General features: G+C 37.4%; 3 protein-coding genes across 3 annotated transcripts; 1 reads left to right on the top strand and 2 right to left on the bottom strand.

Annotated features, from left to right (window-relative positions):
- The first annotated feature begins 785 nt into the window (after positions 1-785).
- LOC21396595 (probable ubiquitin-conjugating enzyme E2 C) lies at positions 786-3,231 on the top strand. The gene is made up of 6 exons (XM_010101329.2): positions 786-1,099; positions 1,200-1,227; positions 1,936-2,166; positions 2,535-2,598; positions 2,686-2,745; positions 2,891-3,231. The coding sequence occupies exons 1-6, from the start codon at positions 972-974 to the stop codon at positions 2,944-2,946; spliced, it is 567 nt and encodes a 188-aa protein (XP_010099631.1). The 5' UTR covers positions 786-971; the 3' UTR covers positions 2,947-3,231.
- Positions 3,232-4,532: 1,301 nt separating this feature from the next.
- LOC21396594 (rhomboid-like protein 19) lies at positions 4,533-7,780 on the bottom strand. The gene is made up of 8 exons (XM_010101328.2): positions 7,534-7,780; positions 7,289-7,407; positions 6,716-6,776; positions 6,204-6,370; positions 5,721-5,826; positions 5,423-5,625; positions 5,171-5,308; positions 4,533-5,023 (listed from the first exon to the last, which is right to left on the bottom strand). The coding sequence occupies exons 1-8, from the start codon at positions 7,558-7,560 to the stop codon at positions 4,921-4,923; spliced, it is 924 nt and encodes a 307-aa protein (XP_010099630.1). The 5' UTR covers positions 7,561-7,780; the 3' UTR covers positions 4,533-4,920.
- Positions 7,781-9,264: 1,484 nt separating this feature from the next.
- On the bottom strand, positions 9,265-18,274 carry LOC21396593 (uncharacterized protein slr1919). Its single transcript, XM_024167690.1, has 17 exons — positions 18,217-18,274; positions 16,227-16,562; positions 15,378-15,553; positions 15,062-15,233; positions 14,820-14,872; positions 14,182-14,325; positions 13,930-14,034; positions 13,726-13,851; positions 13,381-13,581; positions 13,056-13,162; positions 12,770-12,932; positions 12,553-12,618; positions 12,069-12,162; positions 11,506-11,618; positions 11,101-11,171; positions 10,548-10,701; positions 9,265-10,135 (listed from the first exon to the last, which is right to left on the bottom strand). The coding sequence occupies exons 1-17, from the start codon at positions 18,272-18,274 to the stop codon at positions 9,695-9,697; spliced, it is 2,580 nt and encodes an 859-aa protein (XP_024023458.1). The 3' UTR covers positions 9,265-9,694.
- Positions 18,275-22,343: the final 4,069 nt, after the last annotated feature.

Genomic DNA, 22,343 nt, shown 5'->3' with positions numbered 1-22,343 from the left:
GTATACGTCATTGAATTAATTGATGCTAGTGACCTAACTCCCAACCAAGGTTAAGGGTATAAACATAATTAAATAAAGAAGATGGTCCCATTAGTAATAATTGAAAACATTAAGGTATAAAGTGATAATTAGAATGCCGCTCCTTATTTTAGTTGTTGCATTTGATACAAAGGAAAAAAATGTTAATACAAAAAGCTCTTAGAGCTTGTTATTTTTACAACTTAAATTACAACTCAAATTCTTTTATTATAATGTTTTATATTAAAAATTTAAATTTAATTTTTTTACTACAATATTTTTTCTAACATAAAAAAATTTGAGTTGTGATTTAAATTGCGAAGAGATTACACCATAATCCACACTTTTATATTTAAGAGTTGGCTTTGTCTCCTATTATATGCAATATATATATATATATTTCAAAAAATATATATATTTTTTCTTAAAGCTAAGATAAGAACATCTAGGGAACTTTATCTAAATACAAAAATAACAATAATCCTATCATAAAAACTCTCACAATCGGTGAAATGAACGAGATCAAAGATTACTAGTAAAATTGTTAATAATATATATTTTTCCTATTATTGTCATCATTACGTAATAATAGAGCACTTCCTTTATTATAACGTAATAAAAGAGCATATTATAAACGTTACATAATGGTAATTAATTTTTTTTTTTAAAAAACGAATAATGAAGTAATTTTTTTTGCTTGAAATAATGATAATTAATTTAATATAATAGAAACACGTCATAATAGTGATGCATCGCAATCCGTCACCTTACCCAACTCAAAGCTCAAAATCGGGGCTGCATTATACTCTAATCATTAACTAAAAATAAATAAATAATCAAACAATTAAAAACTAAAAATAAAAAAGAAAACAATCTCATCTCTCACTCACCCACTCTGATTCAGAAGATTGATTTCCTGATTGATTGAATCGCGGCCGTTGATCGTCTCAATCATGGAGGTCCGACCCAATCCGACGGCCGACAACTCGTCGGCCACACCGCTGCATCGCCAGCGTCAAAGTCCGTCGAAGCAGCCTGCCGCCTCTCCCAACCCCGTCGACACCACTGCCGTCTCCCAGAGGTCAGTCCCTTCCTGTTTGTTTCCCGAGAATTCGCAGGAAAGGACAAAAAGCAAAGTTGAAATTTTTGTATCTTGATATGATTTGGTTGGTTATGCGCAGGTTGCAGAAGGAGTTGATGTCTCTTATGGTGCGTAATCCAAGTTTAGTTTCGTCTTTTATTTATTTTGTTTATTTTACGCGTTGGTTCTTGAATTAGCCATTTTTCTGTTGTTCAAAATCCTTGGATTTTTCTTTTTAATTAGTTGATTTAGTAAAACAAATGATAAGGGACTTTCTTTATTGGTTCTTGGTTTCCGTGATTCTAGGTAATTACATTTTGTTGTTGTTCATTTTAAAAAACACTGATTACTTTGAACGAATCAGATAAAGAGTCTGTGAATTCATGGGAATGATATTTGTGTCTGAACATGATGAAGCAAAAAAACATAACTTGTTCATGGTTTAGACCATAATGGTAGTTTTTAATCTTGTGAAGTTCAATGAAATCTTGTCATTGAAGGATTTTTAGACAAAATCATGCCTTTTTCGCCCCGAATTTGCAGTCGTCACCATATTGAAATGGGCTAGTTGTTCTTGCTAATCTTGAAGCTTAGGGATTTCGAAACAAAATCATGTGTACATGTTTTTAGTACTATTTGCCGTATTGAAATGGGCAGTTGTTCATTCTAATCTTCCACTTTCAAGATTTGACGTTTACTCTTTTACGTGCCGTTGATGTTAGACATTTTCATTGTTTAGGTTCTGTAATTACCGCGTTCTGTGCCAAGTGTAGGACTGTCCTGCATAATTGGTTGTTGTCTGGATTCCAACCTTTGATATGGTTCACTTTCTGCAGATGGGCAGTGAGGATCTTGGGGTATCGGCTTTTCCTGAAGGAGAGAGCATTTTTACATGGATTGGCACAATTGAGGGTGGAAAAGGAACCATGTATGAAGGTTTATCTTACAAACTTTCTTTGCATTTTCCAGTCGACTATCCTTTCAAGCCCCCACTAGTGAAGTTCGAGACGATGTGTTTCCATCCTAACGTGGATCAGTTTGGCAACATTTGTCTTGACATCCTTCAGGTATCTATGAGTTCTCTACAGGACAACAATATGAGGATGGAATTGGAGAACAGGCACCCATCTTTGCATTTTATTTTCTGCTGATGGGGATAATATAGTGTCGATTGTCGAAGTGTATAAAGCGTTTTTCGATGTTTGTATTGTGCTTGTATTTTTGTGAAAAACATGATTTGGACTAAGTGCAAGTTTTGATTCACTCGAATTAGATGTTTAATTTCTAGGATTTTCCCCAGCCAACTGCCCTTGAAGTGGCATTTTACTCGCAGCAAAGGATAATATAGCTCTGTTTATTACATTGTGTTGGTGTTCATCACATTTTCCTCATTAAGTTGATACTATTCTTGTTATATGTTGATATGCTACCGCAGGACAAGTGGTCTTCCGCTTATGATTGCAGGACTATTCTTCTGTCCATTCAGAGTCTTTTAGGAGGTCTGCTTGTTTTTCTCGTTTTGAGTTCTTACTTTCCCTTATTCATGATCATACATGCTTGAATATTTTTGTTCTTTTTCGTCACAGAGCCTAATCCGGAGAGTCCTCTCAACAGCTATGCTGCAACATTGTGGAACAACAAGGAAGGTTAGATACATTTTCCCCGCTTGTTTTATTCATCTTTCCATCTCTTTTTTGACGACTTTTTCTTATAATAGAGTTTTATATTGGCGTAATTTATGTGTTTAAGTTATTATAATGGCTTCTTTTTTTTTTTTTTTGTTTAATTCAGATTATAGAAAAATGGTTCAGAAGCAGTATTTTGCTGGAGAAGCGATTGAGAGCTGATCTGCAGAATCTTCTTCACACATCTGAAAAAGTGGTCGTCTCGTTTTCATACAAAAATGTATAGCTCCGGCAAAAAATTTGCAATTTGAAAATACAGATTGTCATTGAATATTAGAAAAAGGTTGATCTACATGCTTCATAATTTTGTCAATTGGATGACCGTATAAGACCAAGGAGCGTGAACTCTTTGGCTAATGAGTTGTATTTAGTCGCCAGTAATGGTGAAATGAAATAAAGCCTATCTAGTTGTAAATTTTTGTGAATCAAATGAAGGTGCCTGGTTTTTTGTTTCTTCTGAGACAACATAGTCATACTATTTTCTTTTCCTCTCTTTTGGAAGGAAACATAGCCATACTTTTATTTCTTCTGTATGATGGAATAAAAGTACAATTGGGTGTCTAATGCAAGTTCCATAGTGCAATATCATCTTGTAAGTGGATAAAATAAATGATTTTGTTGCCTGTGTCCGTGATTTTTTGTTATTATGAAAGTACAGTTTTGTAGATTACTTGGCATAAAATCCATTAGCAATAAGGGTGTGCTCGTTATGAATTAGAATATTATTATTGATCACCAATAATATTACCCCCAGGCACAAATTAGCCTAGTAATATTACAACTAGTGATGGATCCACTCATTAACAAAAATAGGAGGAAAAAAAAAACTTGTGATGAACATTCATTAGTTATTAATCAACTTAAATCACGGTTTAGTTTTGTTGGTCTATAGAGCAGGCCTCAAATACGTAGTGCTACTAATATTTAGTGAAGCCGAAGTTCAATCTTAAGCAAATTTTTTTTTTTTTTTTGGATAATTAAACTTTTAAATGCTTTGCTGGTTATGAAATTTAATCTTTGGAAATCTTTATGGTGGGGAAGGCTTGATTGGTAGGAACCGTTGAATTAAAAAAGTTACATTTGTGCATGTTGACATTAAAAATTACAGCGCACGCGACACGACACAAAATTACTCTTATAAATCAAACCGTTGAAAAACTAATCCATCTGTTAAAGCGCAGTTTCCACCGACGCAGCAAAACAACCTTCTCCATTATAAATTAATGTTTAGTAAACTTTATTTTTTTTTTCTCTTTTTTCATAATTAACTTTGTACCCTTTTTTTTATTTGTACCAACTGACCTGCGGCTCCCGCCTGCTTGGTTGAATTCTCTACTGGATGTTTTGGTAATTACTTGACCACAACTCCCATAACCTTAGATCTGACGCCTTTTTTACACTCCTTTCTAAATGGTTGTAGAAGCCCCGGGGGACCAAATGACTTGACCGTTTCTTCCAAACCTACTTAAACCTTCTGATTCATTGGCCGGATAGTGAAATGGAATAAGCTAACCTAGCATGTCTTTATCTCCTTGCTCTTTTTTTTTTTTTTTTTTTTTTTTTTCTCGCATCATATTCCAATACAACTATACAAGATAGTAAACACGGTAGGGAGGAAAAAAAGAAGCTAGTAAGCTGATACAGCAAATCCAAGAATTACACAAAATTTGATCAAACTAAACAGATATAATATTAGTACAAACACTTGAGGATATGGAGAAGAAAAATGCAATGAATAGTGAGTGTTCGACAAGAAGTATAAGTTTTTCCTTATTAGAATTGTGCAAATATAAGTTTATACAAGTAAGCAACCTGAAACGCCCCAGACGCAAAAGAACAAGTCCACTGATAAGAGTAGACGCAAATAAGGCGGGAACAATTCTTTTGGAACATCTATTCTATATTATCTTGAGCAAGAACTAAGATGAATAGTAGTGCAGAAAAGCACCCCCAAAAAAAAAAAAAAAAGCATTGTAAGGATCACAATCCGCAGCAAGATGCAAAACAAAATCATACTCCAGAATCCAAGAAAAATGCTCTTCCTAGAAACCTTTGAACTTCTAAAATTGTCACCTGAGTACAGTACATTGCTTTTGGTTGATCGGATATGAATCTCAAGTTCGAGCTCAAATTGAATCAAACATTTTCGGCGGCATCTCCTTGTGATTCTTCTGAACTCCGTAAAGCAGCCAGTCTATCAGCCGCAAGTCTTTCCTCAAGTGCACGAGCTCCTCTTTCCCTGCAAGGAAAGTTCGATCACAATCTTTTAGACTATCTTTTCTCTCCAAAATAAATAACTATTCTACCATCATGGTTGCGGTTCTTGCACCCTACAGTGTTATACCCGGCCAAGCTTTGTATGGCTGCATTGAAGCAAGGAAATTACCTTCTCCTAGATGCTTCAATAGGATCAGATCCAGGCAACGGAGCACCTCCTAGTGTGTAACCCTGGGCATCATTAGATGCTTCGGATCTTCCACAAAGCATCCGATGGAATATAGTTGCAATGGGATCAATGACAGGTCTGTATGATAACGGACAAGCAACAATATTAGATAGAGACCAAAAGATGGCATTCCTTCAAATTCATAATCTAAATGGGCTAAAAAAATAGTAAACCAAAGAAGCATTAATTTACCGTAAAAATTCAGGGAAGAAAGTTGAGAATGCAAAATCATCACTTGGGTCACCCTTGAGTTTTGTTTCTGGTTTCTTCTGCCAATATCTGAGGTAAATCCAGCTCATGTATGCACCAAAGTATAGGGTTGGAAGAATTGTTGTTGTCTCTGAAGTAAAGATGCATATGGCGGTTGATAGCAACAAATAGAGAGATGGAAACCACTGGAGATAATTGGAAGCACTGTCAGAGGTGTCGAAAGACAAATCCTCAACTTGCCAAAATTTCATTGAAGAATGTGCAAGGATAAAGCTCATACCTTAGCTTTCAATTTTAGTACAGGAAACTCCTGATCGGGTATGATCTGTTTGATGCCAACCAAGAATCCTGAAAGGATCCCATGGAAGCCAGAAAGAGGAAAATACCTAGCACCGAGAAATTTAAAGGTTTGAGACAAGAGGAACAATGAACTAGGGAGAATATATAAAGTCACTATGATAAATGGTAGAATACATCATCCTCAGGAAGCAGTAGGATTGTGTTATGAAAGTTTCCCCAGATACAGTACAAAAGTTGTGCAATTTGTTATTGCAATAATTCCATTGAAGTTTTGAAATATCTCTAACTAAGAGAATCAGGTATTTCAAGTGGTATTCCTGTTTTTACTTCAGAGTAATCAGATTGATAATAAAGAATGTACCAGCGCAGGAAGTGAAGAAGTTGAAACATAGAAAGAGCGAAAAGAAAGGCTATAAAAGTATGAAACATGCCAAATAATCCTTGATGATATCATAGCACTTACAAGTAATTTTCCTGCGTAGTAATATAGTACAACGCAATTGCAGTAATGAAAACGCATACAGATGTCAGAAAGTTGATGACAAAGATGAACTTGAAGAATTCTCTAGAACCCCATACAGGTTCAAGAAGCTTCCCAATAAAAAGGAGACCAATGGTGCTCATAGCCATCTATTTAACAGGTACAAAAGTTAGTACTGCATCAAAAACCAGAGTAAAAAGTAATAGGAGATGTTCAGGAGATGGGAGCTTTCTACAATAGGGGTACGGGGCACCTACTGTTAGTGCATGTTTTGAACATTATTTGGTCAAAATCACATCAAAATAAGGAAAAAAAAAAAAAAAAAAAAAAAAAAAAAAAAAAAAAGGTAAGCAAAACTGACAATTTAAAACAAAGCCCTACCGGTAGGGTATTTAAGGTATTTTTTTCACACCCTACCATTGAATTCTCCGTATAAGATTCTTAGATAATATAAAAAGTTGAGAAACTAATGTCAATGGAACGGAGTAACATACCCCATGTACTGATTGTTCAACATAACCAGCTGTTATGAGGTTCCAGGCAAAAGGAATTGTCCTACAAAATAGAAGGACAAACAAGAATAAGTACCAATGATCGTCATATGGCAAAAATTCAGACTCTATAAAATTGGTCAAAATGACTCTTTGTTAAGTCCAAAGGGATAAAAAAATCGGATACATAGTTTAAATTCCTATGGCAGTAATCCCCAGCAAGCAATCTGAGTTGACTCCTTGATTTCTCGCATAAGTGATTATTTCGGCTTCTAATCAAACACCAGCTCAGCAGACAAATCAAACTAAAGGAAAGAGAAAAATTACACAAAACTCGCTGCTAAAAGATCAAAAACTTGCCATTTCCCTGTACTCCACATCAATTTAACTTGAATCTCTATCCGATCCTAACACTTCCATTTCCAATCCGTTTATCAGTGATTAAGGCTAAAGCCATCCTCAAATGTCAAAATTACACACAAAATAAACGAAATTCACTCCAAAACTCTTTACGGATTTCTAGATTCATTTGGCAATACCGAAATTCAGTGAAAAAAGATTATCGAGAGACAAAACCTGGCGGGAATCAGAGCGAGATAATTAATAGCCGGAGGCAGAACCTGGACCACAATGTGACCGCCGACGAGCACCACCGCCAGGCCCTTGCATAGCCGCGTGAAACCGGAGAAAGCGCCCTGCCAACGAAAACAACTAAGAATCACCATTAAAAGGAGAAAGCGCATCAACTCGCGAGATGAAACTCAGTGAGTGGACGAAACGACCTGGATCGGAGTTGCGGAGAAGGAAGGTAGTTGGCTTACCCCTGAGGAGAGTGCCGGAGTGCTCATCGCTGAGAGAGATTCAATGGCCGCGACGAGATCTTCTCTGACTCAGAAAGACTTTGAGCTTGAGGAGATTTTGTCAATTTTCTTTCTTTTCCTTTTTTTTCACGGATTGGATTTAACTTTTCTCAAGGAAGGTAATTTATAATAAATTTAATATTGGGACGCTTTGAGAATAACGTTGTTATATAACCGCGTGGTTGTTCAAGGGGACGATTTTTTTTTTTTTTTTTTCCTAAAATTAATATGATTGTAGTTGTTGGATGGGATCTTAAAGAAGAACATGTAGCCGTGATGGTGGTATAACGGTAAGAGCACGTTTAGTTAGAAAATTTATTCTCTGATTTAAATCATGCTTTATAATTTATTATAGTATTTTTTTTATAAAAAATATAAATAAATAGAAAATAATTTTAATATTATGGTTTTAATTCATGAACCAAACGGATTCATTATGTTTGACATGTTAAATATGACTCAGATTGTTATGTTTTTGTAATATTAATTGATAAAAGTACGAGACATATTCATTTCTGTTATACATGAGTTTAGTAAATTGTATTGTTGAATCGGAGCATGACCATTAATCTCTTTTTTTCGTTAGGAAAAAAAAATATAGCTTAAAGTCGAAGGTTTTTATTTACTTATATTTTTTAATTGGTATGTCAAACATTACAAGTTAATATCTTTTCTATTATGTAACTAACTATTAATTTTTTAAACACTTTTAACTATTTGAGAATTTTAATTAAACTATTAAAAACATCAAATAACACTAAATAATAAAGATAACATATACTAAAATAGTATCATAAAATATTGTTCCAGAAAAGGTTATAAAAGAGTTCTAGTCGATTTGATTGGTTTCCATGATTTGAAATATTAATATTGCTAACCAAACTGATAAAAAAGAAAATAAAATTCTTAGGGATCAAATCAAAAAACAATAGCGGTCGATTTAGAATGGTTCTGTTGTGGTTATTTCTTTATTTTGTTTTCATAAGAGTAACGTTAATACAATAGTTATAATCTTTTTGCTTTTATTTCACGTTTTTATTATGGGCCTATAATTGTTTATGATTGTCCCTTAGAGGATAGATCTAAATTTTTACTTATTATTCTTGATTAATATCTTTTTTAATTAAATAATTATATTAATTAAAATGATATTAATTAAGAGTAAGAGTCAAAATTTCAGACCGATGCACTCTAAGAATAAATTTAATAATTTTATAACATGTCAGGTAAAATAGTGAATATCATTGGATAAGACTCGAAGGTATTATGTTGAATTTTATCACGTGTTTGGTAAGCAATCCATTAAGTCACTTCGAAAATCAATCCAACTTTTTGATTCATCACTAAATTAGATATAATAATTGAAAATTAATTCTATTCAAATAATTATGAAATTGTAAATGTGGAAAGAAAAATTTAGTAATGTCCAGTGAAAATAATCTTTTTTAATAGTAAAATTTTAAGAATTAAAGAAAATTTAATACTAATTTAAATTAAAAAAAAACAGATATTTTGCATTAAACTTGAAAGGAAATCCTGATGACCTGCTAAAGAAATTGCCAAGCATGATTTACCTGTCAAATATATCAACGCCAAGGACAATTACAATTGTATTGGATTTGAATTCTCATGTTTTACACGCCCTGTTCTTTCTTTCGCCTTTTTCATTTTGGAGGACGGATCGTCTTAAAATACACAATAAATGACATCCCTTAAAGGCTTGGGAAGAATATGATAAGGTATCTGTAACAGAAGCTATACATGTTAGGTGTTGATTAAATATACATAACAACAGCGTCTACAATTCTACATCCACGTACACCTTTGTTAAAAAGCCACTCTGCAAATGCCAGTGCTGAGATGCGCAAATCGTTACAAGAACAGAAAATGTTTGTTGAAGAATTAGCCTCGGACTTCAGTCTGGAGTCCGACACGAAAACTGGCGTGTTTATGGCCTTGGCACTGTTTCAATCTGCTCAAAGAAAAGAACAAAAGTATTCGTATGCAGTGTTCTCTACTGAATCTCGGTTCAGTGAGCTTTGACTTCAGGAATTAATTTAGAGCAGTGCTTGCACTTGGTCCTCCTCAAAAGAGGTTTAGCTACAAGAGTTGCGACAAAAATTCATGTGCCCATTGCATATTGCTTGGGAGCCAATGATACAGGGCCGAAGTAGGCTTCCGATAAGGATACCACAACACGATGACAAGCTATAGCTGAAGCAGTGAGGAGCATGACAAAGGAAACCCAGTAGAATCTCAGCATCAATACTGGTTTTCTTCTTGCGGACTTCAATATATGTGAGAAGATCACTTTGAGCCGCCGATCTCGTAAAATGGAATCATAATCATAGATAGGCATGGATGATCTGGAAGATGAGCTTAGCTCTCTGTTGCCAGCTCCAATTGATAATATCACCTTTGAACCATAGCGAGTTGTCGTAATGTCTTGTCCAAGTGCTTTGAAGATCCACAAGTACAAGACGTCTGCAATAACCCTGCAAAATTGCTCGCGGAAGACTTTTGCCTCCTTTGAGACCACTGCTTGGATTATTGAAGCTCCATCCTGTTTATTGAATGAACAATAAGTCTCAGTTTAACAAGACAAATTAGTTATAGACAATGACCATGGGTCACCAAGTTTAATGTATGTCAACCCTTCATTTGCCCTAACCATTGATTAAAAAAAATGGTACTGATTTGATGCACCTACAATTAATCAATTCAGACAAAAATGTTAACGGAGAACACAAGTAATGAAAAAGTGGCAAGAAAAAAGGAAAGAAGCAGCTAGAGGTACAACCCACAAGGATTAGGTGCAATCTGCTGACCTGAACTCAATGTAACAGTAACTACAATGCCATTGGCTAATAATAAGTAATAACAGTGGTAAAATACAGAAGGAAAAGTAAAGGGCACACCATAAAGGAAAAGTAACGGTGGTATAATACAAGAAAGGGTCCGGATCAATGACTTACTGCAGTCATCAAGAGTCGTCTCAGCACAGCACCATCATTAGAATGTAGAAGCCTCAAGACCAAATTCGCCAAATCAAATATGTTATTCGAGGTACTAGGTAAATTTTTAATGGCAGCCTCATTCCTTGATACAATCATCCGGTTTAAGCCTTTCCTGCAAAGAAGTAACAAGAAGAAAAATAAGCTGTGAATGGAGAAAAACAGGTTACATATGTAACAGAAAGTAATGATATAGACACACAGATATCTTTCTAATAGTTCCTTCTTTGAATATTAGAGGAGCTAAGGGAGCAGCTCAGAATTACTACTGGAGCTTTTAGTGATTTAGATGTTAAATTTACGGTGTCTAAACTGCTTTCTTATATCTTTTGTTTGTCAATTTCGTTACAAAAAAGGACCTTCTATTGTACAATAGCAAGTCACGAAACCAAAAGTAGACACAATTTAAGGAAACACGATAAAAGTTTACGGCCTTCAAGTTCTTTGAAGATGTTATGATTACAGAGCTCAAAGACAAGGTAGAAAATACATCACATCACATCGTTCAGCATACCTAGTTGCACCTGCCCTTAAAAATAGTGCAAGCCTCTGCCACTGGAACTCCTTCTTTTTGTTTAAAACCACCTGAACAAAGTGAAAGCAATTCATGCATCTAGGAAAAAGTCTTAACAGATTTAACCTAAAGAAAAACAGGAAGCATACAACATGATTAAGTTGACAAATTGGTTCAAAATAACTGCGGTAAACAAAAATTTCCATCTTCCAAACTTGCAACTTCCCAGCTAAGAACATCTCCGAGCCTAAATAAATGTCAATTTCAAACTATAAATCTTTCACTTCTAAAATAGTATGAAACAAAAGAATCCAACTATTACAATGGTAAAACTGGCAAACACAGTCGACAAACAGTGAAAAAATGTTTAGTTATGAAAGTGTAAGATTCATGAGAAGTTGATACCGAATATAGGATTTTATTTGTTGCAGCTGAATTTTCAGTAAGAAGTTTCTGAAAGACATAAGGGTATGCAGCTTCAAATGTCTTGAAGTCCTTATCTGCCGCTAGTGCAAGACCTGTAAGAACATGAGAAAGAAATATAAATTGTCATGAGTAGGGGTCAAAACATAACCTTAGGAGGGGAAAGATACAAATTTTTTAACTTGTATACCTAAACAGAGTCAATATTCTTAACTTATAAGACCTACTTTTTTTTTTTTTTTTTGAAAATGACTTATAAGATCCACTTTCAGTAAGTTTGGTTCCTCCAATGGACCGGTTTTTCTTCACACAAAGAATATACATTATACAGAAAACAGGCTTCAAAATTCTTTTAGAGACACTATTTCCTGTAACCTGTATTCATCAATCCTCACTACAACTACATCTACACTACAAGAAAACATGAAAGAAAAAGGAGGGCAAAACAAAAGAGACTTTGAAAGGAAACACACACACACACACACACACAGTTTCTGATAGCTTGCATAAATTATGAGCAGACATAAGCTGAAACTTTTATTTACCTTCAAAAGAGGCAAGAGATCGTAGGAGTAGAGTGAAATATGGTGGCATGCGAAACTGGTACTTGAGAGCTATGGACAAGATTTTACCCAGAACCTGCAGAAAAAAGTTGTATGAAGAATTAGCCAGTACCAAATATAAAGCAGCAACAGAATATTCTGTGACACGGGTGTACATGGAGATGAATATTGTATGGCATCCAAGCACCAAAGAGACAATCAACAGCAATGCAGCTTAACTTAATGAACAGAGACCCAAAGATATCATGTGATATATTCTCATCTGAAAGGACATAAAAATACAATAGCAACAACAACAACAAGAAGCCTTAATCCCAACTTAATTGGGGTCGGCTATATGGATTTCACTTTTCCATGCAGCTCTGTTCGAAATTAGACTTTCCTGAAGGCCTAAATCTAGAATGTCTTTCCTAACAAAAGACATAAAAATACAAACTAAAAAAATATTCTCAAGATAGATATTCACCCTGCTGAACTTCAAATCAGGAATTCCATCTCTGAATTCTACTTCTCCAAGTGCATATTCCAGATCCTGAGACATGATTACAATTCCATCATTTTTTTTTAAGACAGTATCAGAAGACATACAAGTGAAAATAATTTGACTGAGTATCCTCCAGAGAATACAGTCAAGGTCATTTTGTAAATAGTAAAACTAAAATTAGAGAATATTATATTAATACCAATATAACACGTCGTATATTAGTCCCTGGCCTTATAATGTCCATATCAGTCAGAGCATAGACAAGGGATGCCCAGTCCCCATTTACTATATGCACTATAGATGCGAGCATGGCAAACTGATGCTTCTTTTCCATCCGACAAAGCAAACCAAAGTCCAGAAAACTGAAAGAAATGTGGAGGTGATGAAACTTAGATGCAACCTTAGATAGCCCTTATATATGTATATATGTATGTATGTCTGCACACACACACACACACACAATTTTCAGGAACAATCACAAATACCCTATTTGCCCTGAAGATGTGTAACGCAGATTTCCAGGATGTGGATCAGCATGCAGTAAACCTGTTTCCAGGAGTTGGACTAGCGTTGCCTCCACTCCTTTGCTAACCTAGAAAGTAGAAAAGTTAATCTGTTAGTGACAACATGCGGTGATGTAAATCTGACTAGTACATGGTAAAGCCCAAGACGAGTAAAATTTGGAGAATATCTTTTTTGATTAACGGGATATTAGAAAACCACGGTTTATTTTTCAATCCATTTTATTTTCTTAGTTAGCTGAACTCAACAAGTATTTCTGAATTACTCGAAGTGAAGCAAATCACACACCAGATCAAGAAGTCTCCTTTTTGCATCAAACTTCTGCCTCTCTGCATATGCAGAGTCATTATCAACAGAGCTCCAAGTAGACATAGAGAGTAGATCAGTGGGACTCTCACCAACCATCCACTCCATAGTCAGAACTCTCTTTTGACTTAAATGCTGAAGTACCTTTGGCACACGCATGAATGAAAAGGAAGAATGCACTTCCTATAATGAGAGAAAACAAACAATCAACAAAAAGCAAGAGTACGTTATACAGAAAGTAAATATGTTACTGGGAAAGTGCGTTGGAAGTACTACATATTTTCCCAAACACATAGAAATATAAACAATTAATACAACAATCAATACCATAAACTCAGAAGCATTTGCAGCCTCTAGAGTATAATCCAATTCTCCAACTAAACCTTTCCCGAGCTCATCAGCATACAGACGCAGGTCACTTTTCCTCTTTGCTATCTTTTGCAGTATTCCTAGCTGAAACAGTTCAACTATAACATAAGAACTAAGTCTAGGAAAAATACAGACAAGGACCTAATAGAAACTAATACAAACCCCAAGACGAAGAATATATATATCTCGCACAACTACATGCCGCATGTTGGGACGCTGAACTTTAACGGCGACAGTAGATCCATCTAGTGTACTCGCAAAGTAGACCTAAATGTATGATGCACAAAACAAACAAATTACTTGTTAACATAAATGTAATGACTATACTTTCATAATTGCATGCATAGACACAGATCACAGTAGTATTATTCCATGAGTATTTATTCAAACTATCAATAGCATCTAAAGACCAACCTGACCAAAAGATGCAGCCGCTACTGGTTCGTCTGAAATGTAGCTAAAGACTGATTCCACTGGAGAACCTAATTCTTCCTCAATAATTTTCATGGCTTCATTCCTTGGAAAAGGAGGTATTTGATCATGCAGTTCAGACAATGCCTGCAGATTGTGATCAACAACAAAAATGAGAAAGGAAAAGAAAAAAGTGCATGCGAGAGAGAGAAGTTAATCTAGAAGTTCAATTATAACAAGAAGGCATGAATTATTTTTTCATGACGTGTTCTAGACGTACAAAAACCTTTTGCATCTACGCAAATATCATAAACATAGTGGAGTCCTCATCAGAAATGACTAGCAAACTTACTTGACTCACTTGTAAGTAACCCGGGAGTGAGAGAGAGATAGTCGAAAAATATTATTGCATAGCCAAATTACTAAATATTTTTGAATTCATAACTCGTATAGTGCTGATAAACTAGATTAACATGAAATTAAACCAACACAGTCAAACTTGATGGTTCGTGAAAGGAGAAAAGAGAAAAACAAGTAGGTCCATGGTACAAAGAAATGTCTGGCATTGAAACTGTGCTTCCCCATACAATCAAAGAGTACAGTAATGCAAGAAAAAGATGGAAAATTCTTCATAATCTGACCTTGGAAATCTCACTACCAATAATGTCTGGCCTCGTGGAAAGCGATTGACCAACTGCATCAGCAAGCAAACGCATGTAACTAGCATATTGGTAATCTTGTGACTGCAGAAGAAAAATAAAAGTCCCAGTATATAATTTAAAAGAGCAATGAGAGAAGCACGGACAGGCAAAAACAAAGGAAAGTGGAAAAGAATAAAATAAAATAAAGGATTTCTGTGAAACTTTTATACAACACTGCTAACCTTTGATAAAAGTGGGGCCTAGCTTAAGCATTGTTTCTTTCAACACCACTCCGAAATTGTATTCAGACAGGCCCCCGTTAATATCATTATCCCCACTTGATCTCAAGAACTTTCTTAATCTAGAGTCGGAGGTTCGAATTCGGATCGTGGCAGCGGCAAAGGAGGAAAAGACCTTGCAGTATACAACATTGCAAGTCAGTCAAGAAGGTTTACAAATGCATAATAATGAACAAAGAAAATAGAAAAATAAATAAATAAATGAATAAACAACAATGAATAAATTAAAAACAAGATTGCGTTAGGAAAGTTTAGCTACCTCTAGAAGTCGAAATGCCACTACATGTGGCCTGCAATTGAAGTAGTCAGCAACTCTTTGTGCATCATAAACTTCAGGAAGTGGTTTAGACCAAGTCTTGGACAGATAGTAAAAATAAGCACCATATGCCTCCAAGGCTTTCAAATCAGCCATGAACAAATCGACACCAGAGAGTCCTGCGGAAATTAGATTTTAGAAGATGAAAATTTGTTAAGTGTATGGAGTTTAATTATTGTCCTTATCCAGAGTCCAGCATGCGGATCGACTTTTAAAGAGGATGTTTGAGACCTTTTACTCATTTTTCTTCGGTTTCCCTAATTATACTTATGTTGAGAGAGGCGTGAAGCGCGTGATGCTCTTGTAATCTTCTTCATCATTGAGGATGAATCACTATAGCAAAACTTTTGTGAGCATAACTCTTGTGTGTTTTTGTTTGTAACAAAAACTTCGATATCAACACTAAAACATTGCGAAATCGTGCAACGAAGAACACCCTTAATTTCACTGCACCTGATTACTATCAAGTCCCCGTTTTTACACACAAAGTCACACATAAATAGCTTAGCAAAGCATCATTCTAGCCACTTATTCCTGCTAATCAAACAACTTTCTAAGTAAATTCAGCCCTTTCAAACTACACAACTGATCTTAAAATTACAAATTAAGAACAGATTAAACGAATCATTTTTACTTCAAACAAACATAACCTCAAAGCCTCAAACAGAAACACAACACAAAACAATTTCTCACATCCCCAAGCAAAACTAACAATCCGAAGACAACTTTCCTCATTGCCGAACAAAATTCCAAAAAAAAAAATAATAATAATAACGACAAATTGTGCTTGACCTGGATATGAAGGTTGAGGCCAAGAAGGAGAGGGCTGAGGAGAGGCGTTGGGATCCTCCATGTTGCGAAGCCACACGAATTCGTCAATGGCTTTGGAGACCTGAGGAATCCGAAAGGCCTTGTTCGCCCACTCAAGCCCTTTCCCAATCCCATTCTTCACGAACTCCATGTCCTTCCGTACCGACCAAGCTAAGTGACTGAAATCCCCAAGAGCCCGTTGCTTTCCCTGCTTCCGCTCCCTCTGCGACGTCGTTTTCGAGCTCAGCAGGCCCGTGGCCCGCCGCCGACGGCAGCGCAGCCGCCACCATGGCCATCGGCGACGTTGTTTTGCAGTTTCTATTAGATTAATTTATTTTTATTTTTGTGGATTTTGGATGTGGACGGAGAAGAAAGAAAGTGAAATGGGGAAATGAGTGGCAAAAAGCAGAGAAATGACTAGGCTAGTGAGAGGGGATAGAGTGAGGTCGGGTTCATCTGAGCTCGGAAGTAGCTGTGTGGCTCTGAGTGGTCGGAAATCTCTATTCTGGGAGATTGATTATACATGGAAAGGGCTGCTTTTACTGTAGTATGTTCATACTAGTGTTATGAATAATATCTTTCTTATTTTACCCCCAATATCCTTTTTCTTCTTATTGAGGCCCGTGGCCCGCCGCCGACGGCAGCGCAGCCGCCACCATGGCCATCGGCGACGTTGTTTTGCAGTTTCTATTAGATTAATTTATTTTTATTTTTGTGGATTTTGGATGTGGACGGAGAAGAAAGAAAGTGGAATGGGGAAATGAGTGGCAAAAAGCAGAGAAATGACTAGGCTAGTGAGAGGGGATAGAGTGAGGTCGGGTTCATCTGAGCTCCGAAGTAGCTGTGTGGCTCTGAGTGGTCGGAAATCTCTATTCTGGGAGATTATACATGGAAAGGGCTGCTTTTACTGTAGTATGTTCATACTAGTGTTATGAATAATATCTTTCTTATTTTACCCCCAATATCCTTTTTCTTCTTATTGGTTCAATGTCATTTTAAATGTTAATTTACTACAATGTCTTTTTATTTCATCTTCAATTATTTTATTTCATTTTCTCAATTATTTTATTTCCTTTAACTTTTTCGATTCTATTTGTTTTCCTCTTCTGTCTTCTACAACCTTTGTTATGAATAATATCTTTCTTATTTTACCCCCAATATCCTTTTTCTTCTTATTGGTTCAATGTCATTTTAAATGTTAATTTACTACAGTGTCTTTTTATTTCATCTTCAATTATTTTATTTCCTTTCACTTTTTCGATTCTCTTTGTTTTCCTCTTCTGTCTTTTACAACCTTTTACGATTTTCTTTTTTTCCTTCTCTTCTAGAGCAAATTTTCTCGCTCTTTCATTTTTGGTTTCTTCGTTCTTTTCTTCTTCATTTGTTTCAAAAGGAAAATTTGTTTTCTCTACATGTGTTCGTTTCATGGGTTTGGTTCGAACCAACCCAATTTGAGTCAGCCCAATAACTCAAATCAATGTTCATTACACTAGCGTATCAACTCTAACTCGAATTGTGATTTGAGTTGAGAGGCGAGATTCGAATTCAATGGAGGCGTGAATTCCATTAATTCGAACATGTCTCTACAGTATTTTCTGCTCTGCACAACTCAGGCAAAAGCCTGTGGATTTCCTCGTGCCTTATAACTCGAATTGTGATTTGAGTTGAGAGGCGAGATTCGAATTCAATGGAGGTGTGAATTCCATTAATTCGAACATGTCTCTACAGTATTTTCTGCTCTGCACAACTCAGGCAAAAGCCTGTGGATTCCCTCGTGCCTTACTGTTGGCATGTTTTTTTCTCTCCTCTTCCCACCGAAAGCTCTTTGTCGTTTCCCATCATCCACAGCGATGGAAAATTGTAGATCTCTCTAGCGTGGTTCCATCCCCATGACTTCGAACCTGCCTCTACTATAAAATCCGCTCTGCACAACTCATCAGGCAAAAGCCTGTGGGATTCCCTCGCGCCTTACCGTTGATTTGTGTTTTTCTCTCCTCTTTCCACCGAAAGCTCTCCCTGTCGTTTCCCATCATCCATAGCGATGGAAAATTACAGATAAAGCTCTCGAGCCTTACGTGGTGAACTTTGACCCTCAGATTCGTTTATGCATGTGGGTAGAACCTTTTCCTCTGCCTTCTTTGCTTTCCCCAAAACGGAGGAACTACGTGAAAAAATCCGCGATCGGAAACCTCCGTTGGCAGTTGTTTTGAGTAAATGTCTCCGTAACTGGCAACCTCAAACCCTAAATCGCCGTCATCGGTGGAGAATTTCAAGGTACCACTGTCGGTGAGGAGAAATTAGGGTATTCTGAGCTCATCTAGATTGGGGTTCTTGCTGGAGGCACACACACGTTCATCCACTGGGTCCAATTCGGTAAGTTCTCTCAGCTTTTCCTTTCAACGTTTTCTCTGTTCGTGGATGTGAGAAGATCATGTACAGTTCTACTTTCTACATGCTTTCTGGATGTCACAAGAGCTCATCTATTATTTTCACAGTTCTGGTTTCCACATGCAATTTTTTTGCCGTTCTGAATGCTTTTGATTGCTTACCACATGTTTGAGAAAATACCGCAAAGGAACAATGGAGTGAATTGCTTGTTTACTTCATATTTCTTGTTTGCTCAGTGCATTGCTATAGGCTGCTAGTATTCGGATTGTGGACTGAAACTTTGCCAGTTTATGATTACTTTTGCAGTTGGACATTTTCATGTCTGATTTTATTTTCATAGTTTGTGTAATGTTTATGGGAGATGCATAAAACTGAAATGTTTAACTCTCTAGTAATGTTATGGGATATGCATAAGACTGAAACTCTGTTGTTAAACTATCTTGACCAAGAACATGAAAACCACTTTAGGAAGTCTTATTTTATTTACTTATTCCTTTATTTATTTCCTCGCTTACTTATTATCCATTTATTTATAACGTTATTTCAAATTATATCCTACTGGGCCTTTCGCTCACGTTTTATGTTTTAAATGTATTAAACCCCTCCCAGGAGATTCTAGGAGTGGTGCACAGTAGCTAGATATTTGCTACGGAGCAACTGAGTTGTGCTGCTGTTGGACTTAAGTGAGGATTGTGGTCATCCTCGGGTATAAATGTAAGGAACTAAGAATTCTATAAACTTATGTAATATTCGGATTAACTAGACTGTGGTTGATGTCTGTTGTAATGATTATTTACATGTTCATGTATGTACGATAATGTATGTCTTGTGGGGTGGAGCCCTGTGTGTCAGAAGCTCCGGATTCTGTAACTTATTTATATTTTAATGCAGTTAAGTGTGGGGCCTGGTTGGAAATCTGCTTTATTAATCCCAAATTGAGCTCCACGTCACCCACCCCGTTTGGGGGGCGTGACAATAGGTGGTATCAGAGCCCTAGGTTAAGAAACCCCAGAATTGTACATACATGTGTGACATCTATTATCCACTGAACAGTCTTGTTTTATTTCAGTTGAAGGAAATGGCGCCTCGCCGTAGACCTGTTAATCAACCGGCACAACAGAATCAGGGATTTCTGGATGCCATGTATGCTGCCTTTCAAGGCATGGCCACAAGAGCTCGAAATGAGCGGCCGGTTGAGGATAGGAAGCAAGGGTACTTCCGGGAATTTAGGCGTGCGCCTATCCCCTCGTTTAATAGTGAGGGAGGACCCCAGGAGGCAGAGTTCTGGTTAGACTCCATAGTCAAGCATTTGAGTACTATGGGAGTTCTAGATGAATACTGGGTGGAATTTGCGGTGTACAAGATGGAGGGCTTAGCGAATACTTGGTGGAAACAGGTCAAGAGAAGAATGGATGTTACAGGATTGACCTGGGAACAGTTTGAGACACTGTTCAATGAGCAGTACTTCCTTCAGAGTTATAGGGAGGAAAAAGCGGTAGAATTCATGTCTCTGCTGCAAGGTGACATGTCTGTAAGGGAATATGAGGCCAAGTTTAATGACTTATCTCGGTTTGCGCCATCACTAGTGGAGTTTGAACCCATGAGGTGTCTTAAGTTTGAGAAGGGCCTCAAGAATTTTGTGAGGAGGTCATTGGTGGCCTTAAGGTTTCGAAACTTCCGGGATTTGGTAGCTGCAGCTACACGGGTGGAACAGGATAACTTGGCCTATCACCAAAGTAAAGAGGTAACTAGTCGAGTCTCTGTCTCTGGTAGACCTTCCGTTTCGGGTGGACCACAGCGGAATGGCAGGAGAAACCGCAACCAGGGACAAACGGCTGGGGAAATGACAAGCGGTGGCAGTAGTTCGTCCGGAAGTGGGAGAAATGCTCCATACGGGCCCAGGTGTCACCATTGTGGGCAGGTGGGTCATATTAGGAGGAATTATCCTAATCGACCGCCGGCTCAACAAGCCTAAAGTGATGCTTCGTACAGTCAAGATGGACCACCACAGTACATGCCACCATATCAGCCACAACAGATGCAATACCCTACTGTGCCGACTTATCAACCGCCTCTGCTTACACAATTCCAGCCTCAAGCGCCGAGACCGATACAATCACCTCCGCCACAACAGTATAGGCCTCCGACCCAACGGCCTAATGTTGGTGACAGAGGGAAAGGGAAAGTACAGGGACAAGCTTATGCCCTGGCAGGAGGCAGTTCTGGGGGTCAGACCAGCAACACGGTGGTTGAGGGTATGATTCTAATCTCTCATTCTTTTGCTTAACACGTGGTGCCACACACTCGTTTATATCAAGTTCTTTTGTTCGAGCTTTGAAACTGAAACCTGAGAATTTAGAAGTCCCGATGACTCTGAGTTCTCCACTGAGATGTGTGGAGGTAACGAGTGTGTGTAGATCGTGTGAGATCACGATTGTGAGTGAGCAAATGAGAGCTGACTTGATTATCCTTCCGATGACCATGTTTGATGTGGTCCTCAGAATGGATTGGTTGTCAGAATACGGAGCAATTGTTGATTGTTACCGTAGGAGAGTGACTCTGATGACTAAGTCTGGAACAGCGATTTCTTATCAGGCAGATCTGAATCCAGTCTTAGGAGAACGACTGTTGAAGTACAGTGTTGGGGGACGGAGGAATCTAACTTGTTTCTCCTCCCTCCTTGCTTTGGAAGGTGAACTTGAAGTAATTAGAGATAGTGCGGGAATCCCTGTAGTGGATGAGTTTACAAACATATTTCCTGATGAGCTACCTGGTTTACCGCCAGATCGAGAAATTGAATTCTGTATTGATTTAATTCCGGGAACGACACCTATTTCCATTCCTCCATACCGGATGGCTCCGGCAGGAGTTGGCAGAAAAGGGATATATCCGGAATAGTACTTCCCCTTGGGGTGCACCGGTGCTATTTGTGAAGAAGCACGACGGATCTCTTCGGTTGTGCATTGACTACCGTCAATTGAACATGGTGACTGTGAAGAATAAGTACCCACTGCCGAGGATCGATGAATTATTTGATCAGTTGGGTGGATCACAGTTCTACTCTAAGATTGATTTGAGATCTGGGTACCATCAGCTGAAAATCAAGGAGGAAGACATCCCGAAAACTGCTTTCAGAACTCGGTACGGGCACTTCGAGTTTCTGGTAATGCCGTTTGGGTTGACGAATGCCCTGGCTGCATTCATGGATCTAATGAACCGTGTTTTCCGGCCGTACTTGGATCGGTTCGTGGTCATGTTCATTGATGACATACTGGTTTACTCGAAAACTTGGGAAGAACATGCGCAACATTTGAGAATTGTCCTTCAGACTCTTCGAGAACACCAGTTGTATGCTAAGAAGGAGAAGTGTGACTTCTGGCTGACAGAAGTGAAGTTTCTTGGACATGTAATCTCAGAACAAAGAATTTCTGTAGATCCTTCCAAGATTGAGACTGTGCTACAGTGGGAGAGGCCGAAGAATGTAGCGGAGATTCGCAGTTTCCTCAGACTTGCAGGGTACTATCGGCGTTTCGGGAAAGACTTCTCGAGTATTATTGTACCGCTGACTCGGTTGACCAAGAAAGAAGTCAGATTCCAGTGGGACGCTGAGTGTGAAAATGCTTTTCAGGAACTGAAGGTCAGACTGACAAGTGCACCAATCTTGACTATTCCTAATAGTGAAGAACCATATGAGGTGTACTCTGACGCCTC

The sequence above is a fragment of the Morus notabilis genome, unplaced genomic scaffold (genome assembly GCF_000414095.1).
Source record: "Morus notabilis unplaced genomic scaffold, ASM41409v2 Scaffold1412, whole genome shotgun sequence".
Classification (NCBI taxonomy): domain Eukaryota; kingdom Viridiplantae; phylum Streptophyta; class Magnoliopsida; order Rosales; family Moraceae; genus Morus; species Morus notabilis.
The sequence above is the reverse complement of the archived record's forward strand: the minus strand, read 5'-3'. Positions and strand labels throughout refer to the sequence as shown.